This window comes from Saimiri boliviensis, chromosome 6 (genome assembly GCF_048565385.1).
Source record: "Saimiri boliviensis isolate mSaiBol1 chromosome 6, mSaiBol1.pri, whole genome shotgun sequence".
Taxonomy (NCBI): domain Eukaryota; kingdom Metazoa; phylum Chordata; class Mammalia; order Primates; family Cebidae; genus Saimiri; species Saimiri boliviensis.
Genome location: NC_133454.1, coordinates 87,183,887 through 87,204,832, shown reverse-complemented (window position 1 = coordinate 87,204,832; position 20,946 = coordinate 87,183,887). Strand labels below are relative to the sequence as shown.

Below are 20,946 nucleotides of genomic sequence, written 5' to 3'. Positions count from 1 at the left end.
GCCCTGGGCCACCTCAGTGTACAGAGCCCACACAGGCATGCCCACAGAGCCTGACCACACAGCTCTCACAGCTTTAATGGCAGGGTTTGGGGGACCTGGGAAGGGGACAGTTTTCTCCGGGTGGGGTCTTCATTTTTTAGTATTTCGGAGGCATCGACCCTCCTCCTGAGGGGAAGAGGCTGAGAGCTACACCTAGGTTTCCTCTCCAGTGGCCAACCCACGGCAGCGCCACAGCGCGCCCAACACCCCCTCAGGTTTCCTCTCCAGTGGCCACCCCACGGCAGCGCCACAGCGTGCCCAACACCCCCTCAGTACTTCCACTGAGCGAGCTCATTGATTCCTCACAGCAGCCTGTGAAGATGCTGGGCATGATGATGGTTCCATTTCACAGATGGGTGGCCAGGGCTCTCCCTCCTACAGAGCACACTCCAGGCTGGATGCCCAGCCCCTCCTCTTTCCACACTCCTCGCTGGCCATGATGGCTGTGGCTGGCCAGCCCAGGCTAGTGCCTTCCTACAGGCTGTGTGATGTTTTCCCTGCCCCCACTCCACCCTGTGGCCATTGGTTCTACCAGTCTTCAGAGTCATGGGCCCAAGGCAGCATGGGTACCTACCCCTGGGGACAGGCGCAGCCTGAGAGGCAGGGGCCACGGGCTGACATGCTCAGGTTCAGCAGCTGCTGCTCGCACGTCCTCTCCCTGTTCAGCTCTGGGTCCATGTGCAGGTCGCTGCAGTTCACGAAGACCTGGCCTGCTGGGCAGGCAGCAGCTGGAAGAGAAGAAGATGGGAATGGAGGGCTCGGGGCTTCAGGATGGGCTCCTGGGCTACAGGGGCGGCAGCAGCAGGAGGATGGAGGGAGGGAGAGACAGGCTTGGAAGCCTCCTCCCAGCCCGGCTGCTCATGGGCATTGCTTGGTTTCCCAGATACACCTCACAGGGGGAGGGATAGATGTGCGCTGTCTGTCACACAATGGGACCACAACCACCAGGAACCATCGCTGCCCATCCCCCATACCAGGCTGCTCCAGGCACATCCCCCGTGTCATCTTATTGAAGCCTGCAACAACTCTAGGAAGTATTATCGTCTCCCATTTTCCCAAATAATGGAGTGAAGCCACTTCTCCTCCCCAAAGTCATCATAAAGTGAGAAGTGCCCCAGAGGGACCAGGAGAGGGGCTAGCAAGAGGATGAGCAATCAGTGCGGCAGCGGGACCAGAGGACTCTGCACGACCAGGAGAGTCACTGTCCTGTTACCATTATTTCTGTGACATGAACCCACCCTCTCTCCCTGAGCCCTCAGGAAGGTCTGCCCCGCACATTCATACTGTGTGAGTGATCTTTTTTAGGAAAATTAACAAAAAGGAGCTGAGTGCCATGCCCAGGCTGGGATGAACCAGCGAGAAAGGAACAGGCACAGGAGGTGAGATGAAAGTCCCAAAGAGCCAGAAATCCAAAGCCAGAAGTGACCAAAGGAAAAGCACTTCCAGGAATATACACAAAACATGGAGAGGACTCAGGAATCTAGGCTATGGCCGAAGAGGAAATGAAGGCCCAGAGAGATAAAGTGGGTGGCCCAGGGCTGCACAGCTAGTGAGTGCCGGGGAAGATTTGAACCCAGGCCAGATGACTCTGGAGGCCCTGCTCCGAACCACCTACTGTGTGATTGTTCTCTGATCCCTTCCTCCACCCCAGGAAGCCCTCCCTGAATGCTCCAGCCCCCAGGGCCTCCCCAACCTCCCAGCCCCTTGAAGGTTGCCCCCCCCCCACTGTCCTGCCCCATCCCTGTCTCTGTTGCCTAGGAGGGTCTCAAAAGCCCAGGCTGTCCTGCCCACCTTTGTGAACCCACACCCAGCACTGTCCTGGGCAGGGTCTGCCTCAGTAGATACATGACAGCTCAGTCAGGAAATCAGGACTCAGAGGAAGTCAAGAAACTGCCCAGACACTCAACGTGGTTGCCCCAGGTGGCTGCCCTGGAGGAAGACAGAGTCTCAGCCTCTCCTCCGCAAGCAGCAGGGACAGCCACTAGGGTGGGGCTGAGGCTGGGACAGGATTTCAGGTGCCACCCTCCAAGCTAGAGTCTTGCTATGAGGGCAAGGAACACGGAAGGCCCAGTGTAGGGCAAAACCTCGGGTGGGTTCACTGTGGCCTGATCAAGGCCTCACTCCCTACTCTCCTTTATCATGGGGAGCCCCCAGAAAGGCTCCACCCCTCCAGTCACCCTTACCTGGAGCTCTGCTATCACAGCTCATGATTCCATCTTTGCAGTGGCTGCAGAGAGAGAGAGGCCCCAGGGTTAGCCGACCCAATCACTGCAGGACCCAGACACCCATGTCGCCGCCCTCGGGTCACTGCAGAATTCAGACAGACATCCTCATTCACTGCCCCCTCCCTGCACAAAGCAGGACTGGGTGTCCCTTCACAGAAAGTTCCACTCAGCCAGACTGTCTTCAGTCAGCAGCCTCCCTTTAAAGAGAGGGCAAGAAGGCTGCTACCTACGGAGCTCACCAATGGCCCAGGGATGGGATGTCGCTGTCTCCTGGGGGATAGTCCACTCCCTGGAAGTGGCAGGAGCACTGGGTCCTATAAAAAGCAGGAGCAGAGAAAGGTGAGCAGGCTCAGGAGCTGAAGCAGGGACTGCCAAGGACAGGGACCCCACCCTCAGCCAACCAGGGGCATAAGGACACAGGGAAGAGTAATGGTGTCTATAGTGACATGTGGCACATCTCCAGCGAGCAGAAAAGCCTGCCTGGCACCAGGGACAGAGGTCAGGGCTGGGTCCCAGATTCAGAGCCATGCACCAAACTTAGACAAGGACAGTTACTGGTCTCCATACTCTCCTGCAGCCAGCCTCATTTGGACCGAAGAAGGGAAGGGCAGAACGAACAGGAGCATGGCTCCTGAGCCCACGTCAGGTCAGGAATGGGGCAGATAGGAAGCTGGTGCTGCAGCCTGGCGCAGGTGTCCTGGTCACTCACGCCCAGCATCCGATCCCATTGCTCAGTGCCTGTGCTTGCACTGGTTGTTAAGCACATTGAACTCTGGCCAGTGACACCCAGCCAGGCCCTCTGCACACATTATCTCATTGATTCTTCGCAGGGATTCTGTAAGGTAGGGATTCTTGTGCTGTCTTTCTTCTTTTCTGCAGGTAATCTAAGGGCAAAGCCTATGTTTCCTCCTGACACAGCTCCCACAGAACGTGCCCATTACAGGCACGTGCCGGTCTTGGAGCCGAGCAGTGAGTCACGGACGGGATGCCGGAACTCCTCCGGCCCCAGTGCTGATCAGCGACCGCCTCCTCTCCCTGGCAAACCACACAGACACCCTCTGATGGCAACACTCAGCGTACAGGGGTGGGAGCTGCCAGGCACACATCTGGATCTCAACGGAGGATTCTGTAGTTTGGGAAGGCCTGTGAGTGACTCCTATTTACCCTAAAGAGGCCCGCCATTTGAAAACCACCAATAAAAACGTGTTATTTTATAGCCAGAGAAACAGAGGCCTGGAAGGGACCAAGGACCTTGCCAGTCGCCCCAGAATATGGGGTCACCGCCTCCCACTCTCTTCCTCCTGCTCTGCCCTCCAGCCACACTGAGAACCAGCTGAACCTTAGGCCACCCCTTCTTCCTGGAGCCTCCTCCCTCACTCCCCCCTTGCTTTCCAGGCCTACCTCAAGTAATGCAACCAGGAATGGGCTCCCTACTCTCACTCTGCCTTACTTGGCTCAACAGCTCGTGCTGCCCCCGTCCATTAAGTGTCTGTTCATTTCTTTGTCTGTCTTGCCACCCTAGAATGTGAGCCCCATGATGGCAGAACCCTGCTTTGTTTGTTGCTGAATTCCCAAGGCCTAGAAATGTCTGGAACATACTAGAAAGTCCATAAATGCTGTGGAAGGAGAGGCCAGTGAGGAGAGAGACGGCCCTTGGGCTCTGTGGGGTTGCTCTGTCTTGTGAGGAAGCTGCTGGAATGCCCCGAAGGCCAAGGCTGAGGAGAGATCTGGAAGGGAGGCTCCAAGGAGGGAGCCCACCCACATTACCCACCAAGGTGTGGCCTGCAACTGTGCAGGGAAGCCGGGACACGAGAGGCCCAGCCAGGTTCCCCAGTCTCAGATGCCATGGAGATCCTTGGCCCCACCAGCCCACCCAACCCAGAGGTCAAGCTGGCCCACTCACCGGGGAACACAGAGGTCAGCCTGGGTGTCCAGATAGGTGTCTGGCGGGCAGGCACAGCCCTCCACACACTCGTCCCTGCTCAGGTCGTCACCACCATCAACCCCACAGGTCTCAGGCCTGGCCAGGTCCTGGCAGGTTTGTCCGCACAGGGCCACGCAGGGGCTATACTCCTTGGTGGCCTCACAGGACAGTGCTGCAGTGAGAAGGGAGGCCATGCTTTGTTTCCCTCACCCCCACAGTTGTGTGGAGTGGGGCTGTCAATCTATGAGGAGAATGGAGATCCAGAGAAGTTAAGACATTTGCCCAAGGTCACACAGCAGATCAAAGTCAGAGGCAGAATTTGAACCCAGGTCTGACTCCAGAGTGCTACTGCCTAGCAATACACTGCAATGGCAAATCATCGGGTGGACCCTTCTGCCAAGTTCAGCCTGATATTAAAACATCATTGAATTTTGAATGTTGCTCTGTATCCTGCAGTGCCTCTGCACTTATATCTAGTTTTAGCAGTGTTTTAGCTTGGATGCACCACAGTGCCTACCGCTGTCCTTTGGGGCCTTTACCTGCCTGAGATCTTAGCTGTGCAGGTTATTACATGTCAAAACTCAAAAATCAGAGTGGCTCATGCCTATAATCCCAGCACTTCGGGAGGCTGAGGCTGGCGGATCACTTGAGGTCAGGAGCTCGAGACCAGCCAGTGTGGCCACCGTCCCACTCCTCACAGAGTCTCCCACTGTAAAATCCAGTAGATCCACTGAGACCAACAAGTTCAGCTGTTCTCAACCCAGGCTACACACCAAAGCCACCTGGGGAGCCTCTGAAAATGCCGATGCCTGGGCCTCACTGCCAGATCTGTTGCCTTAGTTGACACTCGATGTTGGCCAGATGCGTGAATCTTTTGAAAGTTCCTATGGAAACCCTAATATGCAGCCAGGGTTAAGAACCAGTGGTCCTGTCCAATCCCCTTTGGGGAAACTCTGGTTCAGAGAACATCAGAGCCCTGCTTGGGGACACACAGCAAGCCACCTACAGCGCTGGAACAGGTCTCAGGCCTCCTGACTCCCAGTACAGGGCCTTTTTCATTTATTCAACTAACATTTGCTAAAAGCTCACTGAGAGTCAGGCCTTGTGCTAGAGCTGAGAGGTGACGAAGACATGGGAAGGAGCATAGCCCAGGGTTAGGGTAGGGATGGGTAGGGGCTGGCACACGACTTGAGTATGTGTACTCAAACTCCAGGGCAACGGCAAGTGGTCTTTAGAAAGGTGCGACACGAAGTGGCTCTGATGGAGTGGGTGAATTTGGGATTAGTAGGACTGACAGGACTTGAGATGGAGTGGAAGCAAGGTTAACAGAAGCAGTCCTGAGTCACACATCCCAGGTGTTATGCCTGAGTGACCGAGGGGATGGGGACCATTGGCAGTGGTGGAGGACACTGGAGGAGAAGCAGGCTATGGGTGCAGTCAGGCTGGAGGAGACTGGAGGGCATCCCAGTGGAGAGGGGGCAGGGGACACACAGGTCTGGAGCTGCAGCTCCCCCAGCCCAGCCCCACATGGGTAGGCACTCACCGCAGGCTGGCAGGTGGGCGCGGAAGTCAACAGGGAGCCCATGGCGTCGGCACAGGTGGGCATAGTGGGCCAGCGTGGCGCATAGGCAGGGCTGCCCGCAGCGGCAGGCGTCCCTGCGGCACTGCTCAAAGTAGGGCACAGGGCTCAGGAACGCAGAGCAGGGCGCAAACAGCTCCCCCGTGAGCACACTACAGGCCTGCACTGAGTAGGAAGCTGGGGCAGGAAGAACAGGAGCCAGGCAGTCAGGGGGCAGTCTGCCTGGTATCCCAGGACTGTCTCTCTCCCTCCCCATGGCTCAGGAGAGAGAGAGAGAGAGAGAGAGAGCGAGAGAGAGAGAGAGCGAGAGAGAGCGAGAGCGAGAGAGCGCACAGTATGGATGTAGGCAGCTACCTCAGTGCACAGCTGGCTGGGAAGGTATGGGTGTGGTTTAGTACATCTGGGTGTGAATATGCAGCTTGATGAAAATCCCTGGAGCTTACATGCTGGTCAAAGGAGACCATCACTAAAAAATTCACATAGCAACTTCAAAAGTGGAGAAGCTAAGGAGCAAGAGAAAGCTAAGACGCAGCATGGGGAGTGCAAGGCCAGGCAGCAGGGGCAACAGCAATTTGAATTCAGGCAGTCAGGAAGGCCTCAGCAAGGGGGTAATGTCTGAGCAAAAATCTGAAAGAAGCGAGGAACTGAGGGATGTGCGTGTCTGCAGAAAGAGCATTCCAGGAGAGGCAACTGCAGGTGCAAAGGCAGGGAGAGGACAGCAGTCCTGACTGTAGAAAGAAGGACAGGGAGGCCAGGGCAGCTGCGGCACAGCAGAGGGCACCGGAGTAGTAGGGGACACGGGCAGAGAGGGTGGGGCCTGGTGGGGTCACAGAGCTGACTTCAGCTTTTGCCGGAGGTGGAGAAGCCAGTATCAAGGTGTGTGTGTTTACCTGATAGTGAAAGGCTATGAGGCTTCCTGCCTGCCTGGACCTCACTGTCTCTCCTCCCCACCCCCCTGCTGCTCCTCTTTTCTTAGCACTCCTACAAATTTGGCCAGCACCCTCCTGACCCGAGTTCCCTTTTCATATCTCTCGAAGAAGCAGTCCTCCCAACCCTAGGTGCCCATGCCTCTCCCCTTTCCCTGCCAACTCACCGGCTTGCAGATGTACATCACAGGGGTCCAGTGGGGAGCCAGGGACCAGCGGGGAGCAAGCAGAAAGCGTTTTCCAGGAATTGCCAAAGAGTTGTGGGGTGCTCTCAGGTACACCCACTGGGGACCTGCAGCCATGTTACAGCCATATTCACACACTTGCCCATGTGGACCCAGGGACACAAATAGTACAGATCCAGGTAAGCATCTACTTGATCATATACACACACACAGTCAATCTACACATCCATATAAACACACTCAGAGGAGCATGTGTACTCACCTAAATCTATAACATGTATATGCAGACACCCTCAACACACACACACACATACAGAGCACAAATATATGCCAGACAGCTAAGGTGGTCCACACAGCCACATTCAAACACACAGAGTTATGGAGGTACACAGGCGTGTGTGCACATGCGCGCGCGCGCGCGCGCACACACACACACACGACATTTAACAAAACGGCTCAAAATGGGCTAGGACCATACACTCCCACTTCATTCCCCAACCCCAGCTCTTCAGGTCAGAAAAAGAAACAGGGACATCATGAAGAGAATCAAACCCCATAGGGGTAAGACTTTTTCCCTTCTCCACGGGCAGTTCCTGAAAACTCCCTGGCTTCCCTTTGGCTCTCTCAGTAGGAAACTGTCACACAAGGAGCAGTGAAGGGAGGAAGTAGGATGAGCATGTTTCCTAGACATCACAGGTCTCCAAGAGTCACCAAATGCAGGCGTAGATGCTGAGCAGAGGGAGGTCGTGGTCCCTAAGGGGGTCAGGTTCTGCCTGGCACCCATCATGCCCACATATTGTTCCAGGGCAACGACAGCACTCATATTATGTAGGGCAATATCCCTACCCAGAAGTCACATTTAGTGGAGTGGCAAATAGCTTACACACTAAACCAGGGTCTGCCTCTACTATTTGGCCAGCTACCCTAACATCAGCCCTACCAGGCAAGGCTTAGTAGAATGCCACAGTTTTAAATGTATAGGCATTGAAAAGTTCTGAGCTTTATCTTGTTCTTGTTCTTCACAGCAAATCTGAGTTCTCTTTTTTGGTTAAAGAATGCCTCCTCTGTTTCCTTCTGCATCCACTAATGCATGTAACTCGAAGGACTGGCCAGAATCTCCAGCCTTTAAGATCAATCTTTTGTTCTCCTTTCTATGAACCTTGCCAAGTTCCTAATCTATGTCTGTGCCCAAATATGCCAGCTCACAGAAAACAGCCTTTCCCTGAATATTGGGAGGCTCATGGGGTACAAACTCAAGAGCCTTCAAGTACCACGTAGGAAAGGTACATGGGTTAGGCTGGCCTGGTGGGTTAGAAAGTGGGAATGTTTGTGTCTTTGGCTCACTAGGAGCTTACACTTACCTAAAGCGTCCACCTCAATTAAAACAAACAAAACCATGAGCCAAATCAGTCAGTCTGAGGTCCTGGGTTTTAAGACCTCATTCTGAACAGCATTTCTCAAGGTATGGTCCACAGACCTCCCATACTTGAATCTTAGAGGTGCTTATCAAAAGTAGGATTCCTGAGTCCACCCTAAATCTTGAGGAGCGGGACTCAAGAGTCAGTGGCTTAACAAGCTCCCCAGGTGAGTCTTCCGCACACAGAGGACTGCAAACTGCTGCTTTAAAGAAACATACTTAAATTTAAATGTAAAGCAGTAAATGGTGAAGGCCCATGGGAGACACATGCTTAGGCAGTACCTCTAGATTCCCCCGCCAAGGGGCCCATTTCCCTTCCTCTTCCGCTTCCGGAGCAGGCCTACGTACAGAAAGTCGTCCTGCGTGTTGCCATTGAAGGTGCCACAGAGGCCCACGGTGTCCTCCACCCATCGCTGGTCCACCTGCAGGTACAGCCGCAGCCCCTCACGGTCGTAGAGAACACGCACGCCCACATTCGTCCTCACCCGCAGGAACACGGAGGACAGCCTACGGATCTCAAAGGCATCTGGGCACAGAATCCGAAGGGGGAAGAGTGAGAGGGCAGCCAGTACACACCCCGCCCACCACCGCCACCTGCCTGGCCGGCTCAGACCCCCACACTGAAGCCATGCCTGCCGTGAAGCTGATTTGGGGAGGCTTGAGGAAACCCTGTTCAGTGATGAAATCGGGACCCAGGGATAACTTCCCACGGCGGCCTGGGCTGAGAAATTTTTTTTTAGCATCAAGTGCCAATTAAAGCTTTGCTCCCACTAAGGAACTGGTACACGTTTCCTCCTCTAGCAGAAGGAGGATTCTGTAACTACCCATTCTCTTCGCAGTGGCCACAACACAGTTTTATTATGGAAGCTCATGATGCAATTTTAGACTCAAGTGTAACAAATTTAAATTTTAGATTTTATTGTAGAACATTTTATACCCTTTATGGTTTATATTTATTTCTGCAGTCTTTTGACACCCAGTGCATTCCCACTCCTCTCAACCTTGAGCTCCTGTTGTTTTTCTTTCTTTCTGGTGCTAGATTTTTATTTCTTACTCGTTTTGCCATTTTTGTTAGATGTGTTTCTTATGAGCTACACGTAAGTTCCTTGTGGAATCAGAGAGTATAACAAGTAGTTAATAAATTATGAGAGTAAGAATGGGAAACATCCATGCATATGCTCATGTTGGGAGAAGCCATCACAATGCTAGGAAGCCCACTGTCCTGTTGAGGTGGGACAAGGACACATTTTTGGAGTCCACATTTTTGTAACCAAAATGTCCCCTACCCTGACCAACCCAGTACTAGAAAATGAGTTTTTGCCAGTGTAGCAGTGCTTTCAGCCAGAGAAGCCTGGAAAAAGAGTCTGAACCCTCAGTTCCCAACTACATCTGTTGTCCACCCAACCGTACCATCCGTGTATGGCGGGATGATCTTGTACTGGTCAAACAGAAGGACATCACCTGCCTGGGTCAGGGTCACCTGCCTTCGAGGGTCCTGATGCAGAATCACTGACACTGACTGGACACAGGCTCCATCTTGGTTCTGGAAAGATAAAAAGGTCAATGGGGCAGACTTGGTTGGTCTGTCCATCCTGCTGGTTCCAACAGAGCCCTCTAGGGACAAAGACCCCAGCCCAGTTTGAGGGACAGTCTCCTCAGAATGACAGATAGAACCCCAAGGATATCAGGGATCATCCAACCAAATGGTATCCTCGTTCTCGGGGAATGAGCAGGCAGAGCCTCAGATTGGAGAAGGTTAGTAGCAGAATGAGGATAACACTAATAAAAATAATGGCCAACTCTCAGCTTATCTAAAGACACAGAGAAGAGATGGAACCCAGATGGCCCAGAGTCTGGCCTCAGAAACACTGGCCCCACTTCATCACAACCCAGAACTTTAATTTCATCCCTTTATGGGTGTTTATATAACTCATTTCATGTGTTACATCCTGCACTCTACTGGCAAGCAGTCAGGAAATGAGGTAATATTCTCTGGGCCTCAGGTTCTCTACCTCTAAAATGGCCACACATTGGGCCCCTTTCATAACTCCCTCCACAGGAAAACATCCACACAGCCATTCATTTTTTTTTTTGTTTGTTTGTTTTTTTATTGCATTTTAGGTTTTGGGGTACATGTGATGAACATGCAAGATTGTTGCATAGGTACACACATGGCAGTGTGCTTTACAGCCATTCATTTAAACACTTAACTGAGCACCAACTATGTGCAAAGCATACTGTATCAGACTTTATGAATTCAGTGATAAGACAAGGTTTCTGTCCTCGTGGAAATTATATACTTGTGTGGGCCACAGACATTAAATAAGCAATTAACATTGACTGTTTGATTATAATTGTGATCAGTGCTGTTAGGAGGTGTTGAGTGTTAGAAAAGCATATGAAGGAACCAGACTTAGTCTGCAGAGGTAGGAAAGGCCTTCCTAGGGAATGATAATAACATAAAACTATCATAACAATAATAAAACCCATAATAATACTAAAATATTATGAAATTATAACCAACAGCTAACTTTCACATGGAGTTACTATGTTCAGTGCTGTTCAGATATCTTTGTATATGTTCGCTCACCTAACTCTCATAGCAATCTAATTAACAAAGCATTACTAACATGCCCACTTTGCAGATTAGAGAACCAAGGCACACAGAAAGGTGATATTTGAGTTGAAATCTGAAGAATGCATGGAAGCTAGCTGGGCAAAGAGAGAAGAGGAAGAAGGAGACATCCAGGCAACAGGAACAAGTTGTATAAAAGCTCTGATGCAGGAAGTCATTTAATGCATGCAAGGGCATAAAGAAGACCAGAGGGAACAGAACCCATCATGCAAAGTCGTTTAAGATAAGGGTCAAGGCTGGGCACGGTGGCTCATGCCTATAACCTCAGTGCTTTAGGAGGCTGAGGCGGGAGGATTGCTTGAGCCCAGGCATTCGAGACCAGCCTGCTCAACATAGGGAGACCCCATCTTTACAAAAAACAATAATAATAATAAAAACAATTTTTAAAAAGATTCAAGAGGTAGGTAAAGGCCAGCTTAGGCAGAGCCTTGAAATATTTTTAGGCTTTATCCTAAGTCCAACAGCCAACCAGAGAAAGTGAACCAGAAGAGTGACACAGTGAAGTGACAGAATGATCAGGGCTTGAAACTTTAAAGAAAGACACTGTGCAACAAACCACAATCATCCTTCTGAGTTCCTTCCCGGGGGACAGAAAATCCCTGAAACAGCTCAAAATCATTATGTCTAAAACATCATATTCTTTGTTCAACCCACTCGTCCTCTAGTCCCCTCTGGACATACCACCTGTGTGAAAATAAAGCCCACACCTTTTGGGTCAAAAGTCTCAGGTTCAAATCCTAATGTAGCTGAAAGCTACGTGACCTTAAAGGAGTCACTTAAATTCTCCAGAGTTCAGTTCTCTCCTCTGCAAAACAGATACAACACTTGCATTTACCCAATCCTACCCAGTTGGGTACAGATTTTTTAATGTGCATAAAATATTTTGGAGGTTGTATTTACCTCCAAAAGCCCACAGAACTTCACTAAGAGTGAAACTTGATGTAAGCAAATTCTAAAAATCATGTAGGAGGGGATATCAGCATGAAGTGTAGACAACAATAAAAAATATAACTACATTACAAACTTATGAAACGATCTTAGTGAAGAGACTGAGAGGAAATGTGTTGACATAGTGACTTTGAAATAAGTGGAATTTATAAGACTAAAGGCAAAAGGAGCTGTGCATAAAAACTGTACTTTAGTTGATAAAGTTATTTCCTATAGAGGTATGAATTAATAGGAATATACATTATACTGAAATTGAACAATTAGGTAAATGGATGGTGTATGGTGAAGGCCAGGTTTCTTACTGTTAGAGTGAATGTTTACAGATAAGCAAGAGGAAGAAGCTAGAATGATCCATGTGGAATGGATTAGAATTGGACCATCAGTATGAAGTCATGGTTAGCATATAGATACAGATGGTTATACTGAAAAATATTTATACTTATGCATATATACAAAGATAAACATGATTATGCAGATACAGTCAGCTCTCCATATCTGGGGTGCTGCATCCATGGTTTCAACCAACCATGGATTGAAAACATTTGGGAAAAAATACGAATGCTTGTGTCTGTACTGTACATGTACAGACTTTTCTTACCATTATTCCCTAAACAATATAGCATAATGACTATTTATATTAGCATTGACATTGTATTAGGTATTATAAGCATTTAAAGTATACAGGAGGATGTGCATAGGTTATATGGAAATACTCTATACCATGTTACATAAGGAATTTGAGCATCTGTGGATTTTGGTATCTATGGAGAGTGGGGTGCTGGAACCAATACCCCACAGGTAATGACAGTACTATCTTTTGCTGTTAGCTGAGAAGGCCTAAAAGAAATCATACCCCAGTAACAATGAGCATATCTCATACCCGGATCTTGATCCTAATGTCATTGTCCAATAAAAGGAACCAGGAGAGCCTGGTAATATTTTTGGAGAAAAAGATGATACTAGGACTGGGACAGGAATGATACAAGATAAGCCTGGTGCCTCTAACAGACCCAGAAAGTAAAAACGTGAACACACACATGCACACTCAGGCCCCATCGCCACCACCATATACACACACATTGTCAAAGGGACAAGGAGTCAACTGAAAGATCTCCTGATGCCCAAAGCTGAAAGAATTCAAGTAAGAACATAAAGATGTAGTGGATTAAAACTCAAAGTAGAAAATAAAGAGCCATGAGTGTATGCGGATATAAATAAGTAAATGGGAGAAAAGAGACAAATCTCCCCGGCAGAAAAAAATCTAAATAATTTATGTAGATTCTCTGCCTTCAAGAAGGGGGAGCATAACTTCCCACTCTGTAAGTGTGGGCTGCACATAGTGACTTCTTTCCAAAAAGAACAGTGTGGAAAAAGTGGAAAGGAGTAAGTTTACAGTGGAGAAACCTGAAAAACACTACCTCCACCAGATGATCAAGGTCAGAATCAACAGCGATAAGCCATGTTCATAGTGTGTACCATGGATAAGATGTAATGAATATGGCACTTTACCTCTGTGATCTTCCTCCCAAAAAACATAACCCCAGTCTAACCATAAAGGGAAAAAAATCAGACATATTCCAATAAAGGGGCATTCTCTGAAACACCTGACCAGCACTCCTCAAACTGTCCAGGTCATCATAAACAAGGGAAATCTGAGAAACTGTAGCATCCATGAAGAACTTAAGGAGACATGATGACTGTATGTAATCTGGTACCCTGGATCAGAAAAATGACATTAGGTAAAAACTATAGAAATCTAAATAAGGTACGGACTTTGGCTAATAATTATCTATTAACATCGGTTCATTATTTTTGACATATGTATCATACTAGTGTAAGATGTCAGGGGTAAGTAGGTGCAAGATAGACAGGAACTCTAGGTACTATCTTTGCAATTATTCTGGAAAGATAAAGGTGTTCTAAAAAATAGTCTATTTTAAAAAACACTTTGAGGACTGCAAACACTACACAGGTTCTGGGGTGGATGTATTAAAACGCTGCGATAACGTCCACCCTAGGTTGGGCTCAGCTCTGCCTCCTGCTGGCTGTGGATCATCAGGAATGCCCCAAGCCTCTGTAGACCTGTCTCATCATATTTAAAACAGGGAGAATGATAACTACCACATGGGGTATGTTGAGACTTAAATTAGATGTTATTTGCAAAGTAATTGATCAAAGTTCAAAGCACTGTGCAAATATTGTATCATCGTCATTATCAACCTCTCTGTTAATGTCCCCACCCAACTCCGTGCTGGTCACCCAGGATTGCAGTCACAGCTTCATCTTTGACTTCTCTCCCACACACTCCCAGCTTTACCAGACAGTCAGTCAGTTGCCAAGTCCTTCTGCATCTGCTTTAATGGATCCTGGAATATTACAACCTCATTGCTTTTCTCATATGATCTAATCAGCCCTTGGAGTGCCCTCCCTCCCTCTCCTTACCCATGCATACCTGATTTCTTTTTAGGCTCACCTTTTAGCCCACTCAGCCCAAATGCCACCTCTGTCATGAGGTTTTCCCTGATCCTTTTTTTCTGACCTGTAGGACTATTTCTTCTTTCACAGAACTCCCTGTGATGCCACTGATTATGTCATAACTTGTGTGGAAGCTCTCTGAGGACATGCTGACCTCCCTCCAGGCCACAGGAGCCTGGATCCGGGTCTGATTCCTCTGTGTAACCTCACCATGCCCAGCACAGAGCTGACACAAGGCTGGCCCTCCATGGGTCCATGATGTGGGTGAAGTTACAAGGAGGAGAGCTGACCCAAGATAAAAAAGAACCGGCCGTCAAGAAGCACTGTCCTGCAGAGAAGAGGGTTGCCTCAGGCCAAGGCTGGCCCACCGCCTATCAAGGACATGGCAGGGAGAAGGTTGCAGAACCTTTTGTCTTCTCTTCAGCCGGACTCTGAAGTCTTCTGCCCCCGACTCTGCCCATAGAGAAGAAGGCCTGGTGTGGTGGCTCACACCTATAATCTCAACACTGGGAGGCTGAAGCAAGCGAATCGCGTGAGCCCAGGAGTTTGAGACCAGTCTGGACAACATTATGAACCCCCATCTCTACAAAAAAAAAAAAAGAAGAAGAAAAGAAAAGAAACTAGCCAGATGCCATGTGCCTGTGGTACCAGATTACATACAATCCAGAATGCCAGATTACATACAGTCACCATGTCTCTATAGGAGCTACTCTGGAGGCTGAGGTGGGAAGATCAACTGAGCCTGGGAGGTTGAGGTTGCAGTGAGCTGAGATTGTGCCACTTTACTCCAGCCTGGGTGACAGAAAAAAATGTGGAGGGATGCTGAGTAAGCGACCCTGAGGCCCAATAGCCCTCAGAATTCTGTGAGTGGGAAGGAGCAGCTGGGCTGTGTCTGTATGTCCTGTCTGTCTTTTGCCACCCTCAGAATGTGATGGGAATGACTCCACTTTTGAGGAAGAGCCGTCTCCTGACTCAGAAAGCAGCTAAGGCAGGGCCAGGCCATTCTCTAGCAGAAAGAAGGGAAGGGGACCCTCAGGCCAAAAGAAGAAGAAAACCCCGTCCTCCGCCTCATCCACAGTTCAGCCTGTGTCCCCAGGGCCATAGAGTGACACCTTCAGCTGATGCCTGCTCACACTCAGGGCCCTCAGTGCTAGGGGCTAGAGCAAGGCCGGCAGGGAGGCAGGACTGAGGGGGAGCTGCCCTGGGTGAGGCTGTGAAGCTCCTGCTCTGATGTATGGGGAGGAGCTTGGGCACAGCCCAGACTGGAGCTTCCAGGACTGGTTGAGCATGATCAGCCCAGGGACAGCAGAGTCACCGCTGAGAGGCAAAGAGACCCCCATCTACCCCAGACTTGCACATTGGTCATTTTCTCAGTTACGTTCACAGGTGACTAACACAGCTCAAGGGTCATGCCCTCCAGGAAGTCTTTCCTGATCCACTTCACACTCCTGCCACCCAGAGTCCAGGTAAAACAACAAGCAGGTCCCCCCTAGAGATCCCGCCTGTGCCCTCCATGTCCTCGCAGCTGCTGAAGCCCAGTTACAACAGGTTCACTTGTCCGCCTTGCCCACCAAACTAGAGGGCCCAGGAAGGCAAGCCACCTCTAATTCATCCCAGTCTCCACCCAGCTCGGCTTCTGGCACAAATAGGTATTCCATGTTTGCAGAAGGAAGGGCGAAAGGATGGAAAGAAAGAAGGAAGGACGAGAGGGACGAATGTCGAAGGTGCAATCCAATGAAGCAGAGAAGATAAAGTTGAATTAAAGCAATTTTAGAGATTGTTTTTAAAACACAGAGGCCCACTCCACAATCGGGAATTCCAGTTAATAATTTATAAGGAAGAGATTTCTGTATGCCATTCACACTGGTCTTTCTAACATTGTTTTGAGCTTTTTGCAGTAAATATTTTGAGATTTTTCTGTAAAATGGGTGTCATTTTCCTAATACAGCTATGCAACAACAAAAGAAGTTGTTTGCATGCTGTTCAAATTATTCTATATAAAAATGCTCTTAAAAGACACAGAGTTATTCTAGAACTTGAATTCTTTTTTATTTGAAATTTTAAGTGAAGTCCTTTATGAAGACCATAGCAGGCTGGGCACAGTGGCTCACGCCTATAATCCCAGCACTTTGGGAGGCCAAGGAGGTCAAAACACGAGGTCAGGAGTTCGAGACCATCCTGACCAACATAGTGAAACCCTGTTTCTACTAAAACCACAAAAATTATCCAGATGCGGTGACGCATGCCTGTAATCCCAGCTACTCGGGAGGTTGAGGCAAGAGAATCGCTTGAACCTGGGAGGCAGAGATTGCAGTGAGCCAACATCGTGCCATTCCACACCAGCCTGGGCAACAGAGCAAGACTCCATCTCAGAAAAAAAAAAAAAAAAATAGCAGTAGACAACAGTGTCCTTTTTTAAAAATTCTGGAATATAAAATGTTTTTAAATCTTAATTTTTTTCATGTGTGAAGACACATAAAGTATGGGAGGAAACCAATAATCGAAACTAACTTATTGTAGATAGTCACCACATTTCTTTAAACTGTTTCAATGCCAATATGTATTCTACAAGAGATTTGTTTCATAAATTAATTGGTTTAAAAGTAGGTGCCAGTGTTATACTTTCATATTTATATGTATACTTTTATAGAGATTTAGATTTTACTATGTATTTTATATATCTATATATTATTATATATAGATATATAAAATATATATTTATATATTTATTATATATAGATATACAAAATATATATTTATATATTTATTATATATAGATATATAAAATTTTTTAGATTTAAATTTTGCTACATATTGTATATTTATATATTATATATAAATTTATATAAATATATATTTGTGTGTGTGTGTGTGTGTATAAATTTTAGGTAGTAAAATCTAAAAACAAAAACCAAAGCCCACCAAGGCCCAGGAAAGGGAAGTAACTCTCAGTTAGCAGAGGTGCTTGGGCCAGAACCCAGTCTTCTGCCCCTGGCTCTGCCCAGGGAGAAGAGGCAGCAGGTGGGGCTGTGGGAGGACCAGAGCCCTGCCCTGAGTCCCGGTCTCTCTTGGGGACAGTAGACAGGGGTAGCTGGGGTCTGGGATCCCCAGCTCTTACCAGGCCACATGGGGCATTCTGCAATGTCACGGTGAAGGTGCCCGAGGAGCGGCTCTTGGCCAGGATGTACTGACATGTGGCGGGGAACGTGTACCGGCGGCCGTCAAAGGTTGTGAAGTGAATGTCACCAGTCACTGAGCACTCAGCTGAGAGGCAGAGAAAGGCCACTGACCCACGGGAGCTGCCCCAGGGGAACTCTGCCCTGCAAGCTCCAAGCGTGAGCAGGACACAGCACCCCACCCTCAGGAATCAGAGCAGTGTAAGGAATGAGGCCTGCCCTCTGAGAGCCCTGGGCGGTGGGAGACATAGGCCTGTGCCCAGAGAACTCTCTAAAGAGAGGCACAGCCCTGCCCTGGGGGTCTCCCTCGGAGGGGAGACCAGGGCCTGCCCTTGAGAACCAGGCTCAGTCCAAGTCCCCCTACCCAACTCAGGAAAGTCCTTAGATATACAGAACCCATGGAAAGCCTTCTCTCATGGAAAACCCTTCCTGGCAGGGGCTGGAGCCGTCCCTTAAACAGGCAAAGTGGTTCTGAGGAAACAAAGGGGCCTAGACTTAGCCAAGGGAACTGGGTGACACCCCCACCTGCAGCAGGCCTGGCCCCCAGAAGTTCCTCATCCCAAACCTATCAGGCTGGTGGAAGGGAGTCTAGTGCAAGGTGGGGCTCAGACATACCTGGGCAGACAGCTGTGCTGCACACCCACTTGCCCGCGGTGCATGTGCTAAAACACAGAGACCAAGGAGGCAAGGGGTCAGCCCTCCAGGCCGGGGCTAGATGCTGGGAAACTGCAGGGCCCACAGCGAACCTGTTCCCAGCCCTCAGTCACCCATCTCTCAAACGGGCGGTAGAGATTCCCCCCATGGATTGGAGCTAATAAGATTCCCCTGGGACTCAAAGGTACTGAGTGAGAGCCCCTGGACCCCAGGTGGACAGCCCTCGTGGAAAGCCTCAGCAGCCATGCCCCACAGCCCGCTTCCCGGCAGCAGACACAGACCAAGCGTTGCAGTCTTCCTTCACCACAGAGCCCGGTGGGTACATAGTCCCGTGAAACTCACAGGGACACTCAGCTGGTGCCACACAGCCCCCATCCTCGAAGATGAGCCCTAGAATGACAGCAAAGGGCAAATTAACTCATCTCTGCCCCTGTTCACAAACATGGCTCCTGGGCCTGCGATAAAGACCCCCTTATCTAACTTCTTTCATCTCTTAACTCACTTCCAAACTTTCTCCTCTCTAAATCTTTGGCTCAAGCCAGAAGTGAACACCTTCTGGTGAAAGAATCCCATCTCTAGACCTTTGCTCAGAGAACTGCCCACAACCCCACCTCCAACCTGCACATGAGCTTCTCCTCACCACCTCTCAAAGGCCTGTCACCGCATCTAAACCAGCTCAGGCACCAGGCACCACCTCCTCCAGGAATGACTTCCCTGACAACCTCTCCTCATTCTGAATTCCTCTACTTTTTTCTCATCTGAACCCCTGAGCTGGTCTTCACTTCATCATACCTTAGACTGGTCATATGAGTGTCATATCCCTGAAACCAGATTCTGATCCCTAAAGTCAGTGCCTGTGTCTTTATGTCTTTTTACCTCAGCCATCCTCCTAGCCAAGTGGCACATTATAGATGTGCTGCAAATTTATACACTGAAAAACAACAGGATAAAGTCCCCACACGTGGATGCATGCTTAAACAAATGTATGCGTATATGTAAGCGAATGACCTGTTCTCATCATACACACCTGAAGAAGTGCAGTCCTGCTTAATTTAAAGACCCCTATAAAATCAAATGTCCTGATGAATCTCTCAAGAGGCTGCCGTTCTGTCCCCTACCTCACTTCTCTTAAACCATTTTTATTCATTTGTTAATTGTTTGCTCCTTCCTTCCTTCCTTCCTCTCTCCCTCCCTCCCTCCTTCTTCCTTTCTCCCTTTTCCCCTCTTTCCCTCCCTTTCTTCTTCCCTCCCTCCCTTCCTTCCTTCTTCCCTCCCTCCCTTCCTTGTTCCCTCCCTCCCTTCCTTCCTTCTTCCCTCCCTCCCTTCCTTCTTCCCTCCCTCCCTTCCTTCCTCCCTCCCTCCCTCCCTTCCTTTCCTTCCTTCTTTCCATCCTTCTTTCCTTCCTTCCTTCCTTCCACAAATGGGCATCTTCTGAACTCCTTCTTTATGCCCATCTGTGCCAGGCCAGGAAGATGGTGCCAGGCACCTACATCTGCCCCAGCATACCATTGGGGCAGTAGCAGCCATCCACACAGGCGATCTCACTGTCCACGCAGGACGCCCGGGGCTGGCAGGAGGCAGGGCAGCAGGGGATGCACTCATTGTAGGTAAAGGCCTTCTCCTTGCAGTGCACAGCTTGGGAAGGAGGCAGTCCATGGTCTGTCAGCTACTGGGTGTACCTCTGCCAGGACCCAACTCCTACCCCAGGCCGTGGGGTAGGGATGGGAGGGAGGGCTTTGATCTTCCTAATTCTCTAGTTCCAGAGGGAGCCTTGGGGGCCCAGGAAATTGACAAGGAGAAGGAATTGCAAGGGGAGGCTCTGAGAGTCACCCAGGCTAGTCCCTCCCATTCTGAGCCCTCCGGTTTTTCATCTGTCACATGGCAACAAAATCTCGGGGCTTACAGTTCTGACAACTGTGATTCTGAGCAGGACAAGACATTCAGCTGAGGCCTGAGAATGTCACCCACAGCCTGACGCCCTCCCTGCCCACTACTGCGCTGCACCTACTGCATTGCCGGAGCTGGGTCCTCCAGCCTTGCAGGGGCCGCCCTGCCTGGGCACATGCCCGGGCATACTCTGCCAGCGCCCGGCACCAGGTGGCCTCATCACCCATTGACCTGTGCAGAGAAACCAAGGGTCACACTGGAACAAAGCCCAAAGTGCCACCAGGCTGCCAGCATCCCAGAGACTGCCAGGGCTTCAGGGAACCCCCTCCTCTCCACCCAGCTGGGCAAGGCTGCCCAGGAAGGCATCTAGGTGCACAGATCCCTAGACTTGAGCCACAAATGCTGGATTCTAGTCCCAGCATTGCCACTAACTTGTTGTATGACCCTGATGGGGTCCAGCCCCATTTCCGGGCTTCACTTGAATGGGGCAGCTCAGTCCCACCTATGCAGGTGAGAATTTCCGAGCCTTGGGAAGCAGATCTGGCAGTACCTGGGTTCACTCAGCTTGGTGGCCCATGTGCTGAGCACTCACCCCAATACTAGAGCATTCTCCATAGCCCACACCACCCCCACTTACTGGCAGAGATCACTGGTGCAGCTGGCTGTGAAGGGCAGAGGGCTGACATAGGCATGGCAGGCATCAAAGGGGGGTCGCAGGAGAGCCTCACATTTCTCATACACACCCTGGAGCAAGGGGCCAGGAGCCAGGGCTAGAGGCTGGCAAAGCCACACACAGCCCCACACGGAACCCCAACTTGGGCCAGAGGGAAAGGGTAGAGAATAGAGGGACAGGGCCAAGGGCACCAGCCACCCTGC

The 20,946-nt window shown here is 49.9% G+C and overlaps 1 protein-coding gene across 1 annotated transcript in view; it reads right to left on the bottom strand.

Annotated features, from left to right (window-relative positions):
• The window catches only part of OTOG (otogelin), a 98,685-nt gene that overhangs the window by 66,257 nt on the left and 11,482 nt on the right, over positions 1 to 20,946 (bottom strand). The window contains exons 10-23 of the mRNA XM_074401184.1: positions 20,708 to 20,814; positions 20,192 to 20,301; positions 19,690 to 19,818; positions 18,465 to 18,573; positions 18,145 to 18,191; positions 17,472 to 17,617; positions 9,706 to 9,838; positions 8,644 to 8,821; positions 6,861 to 6,985; positions 5,732 to 5,944; positions 4,168 to 4,360; positions 2,504 to 2,578; positions 2,223 to 2,266; positions 614 to 767 (exon numbers count right to left, since the gene is read on the bottom strand). Coding sequence (XP_074257285.1) covers positions 614 to 767; positions 2,223 to 2,266; positions 2,504 to 2,578; positions 4,168 to 4,360; positions 5,732 to 5,944; positions 6,861 to 6,985; positions 8,644 to 8,821; positions 9,706 to 9,838; positions 17,472 to 17,617; positions 18,145 to 18,191; positions 18,465 to 18,573; positions 19,690 to 19,818; positions 20,192 to 20,301; positions 20,708 to 20,814 — 1,763 coding nt within the window. The remainder of the gene's footprint in view (positions 1 to 613; positions 768 to 2,222; positions 2,267 to 2,503; positions 2,579 to 4,167; positions 4,361 to 5,731; positions 5,945 to 6,860; positions 6,986 to 8,643; positions 8,822 to 9,705; positions 9,839 to 17,471; positions 17,618 to 18,144; positions 18,192 to 18,464; positions 18,574 to 19,689; positions 19,819 to 20,191; positions 20,302 to 20,707; positions 20,815 to 20,946) is intronic.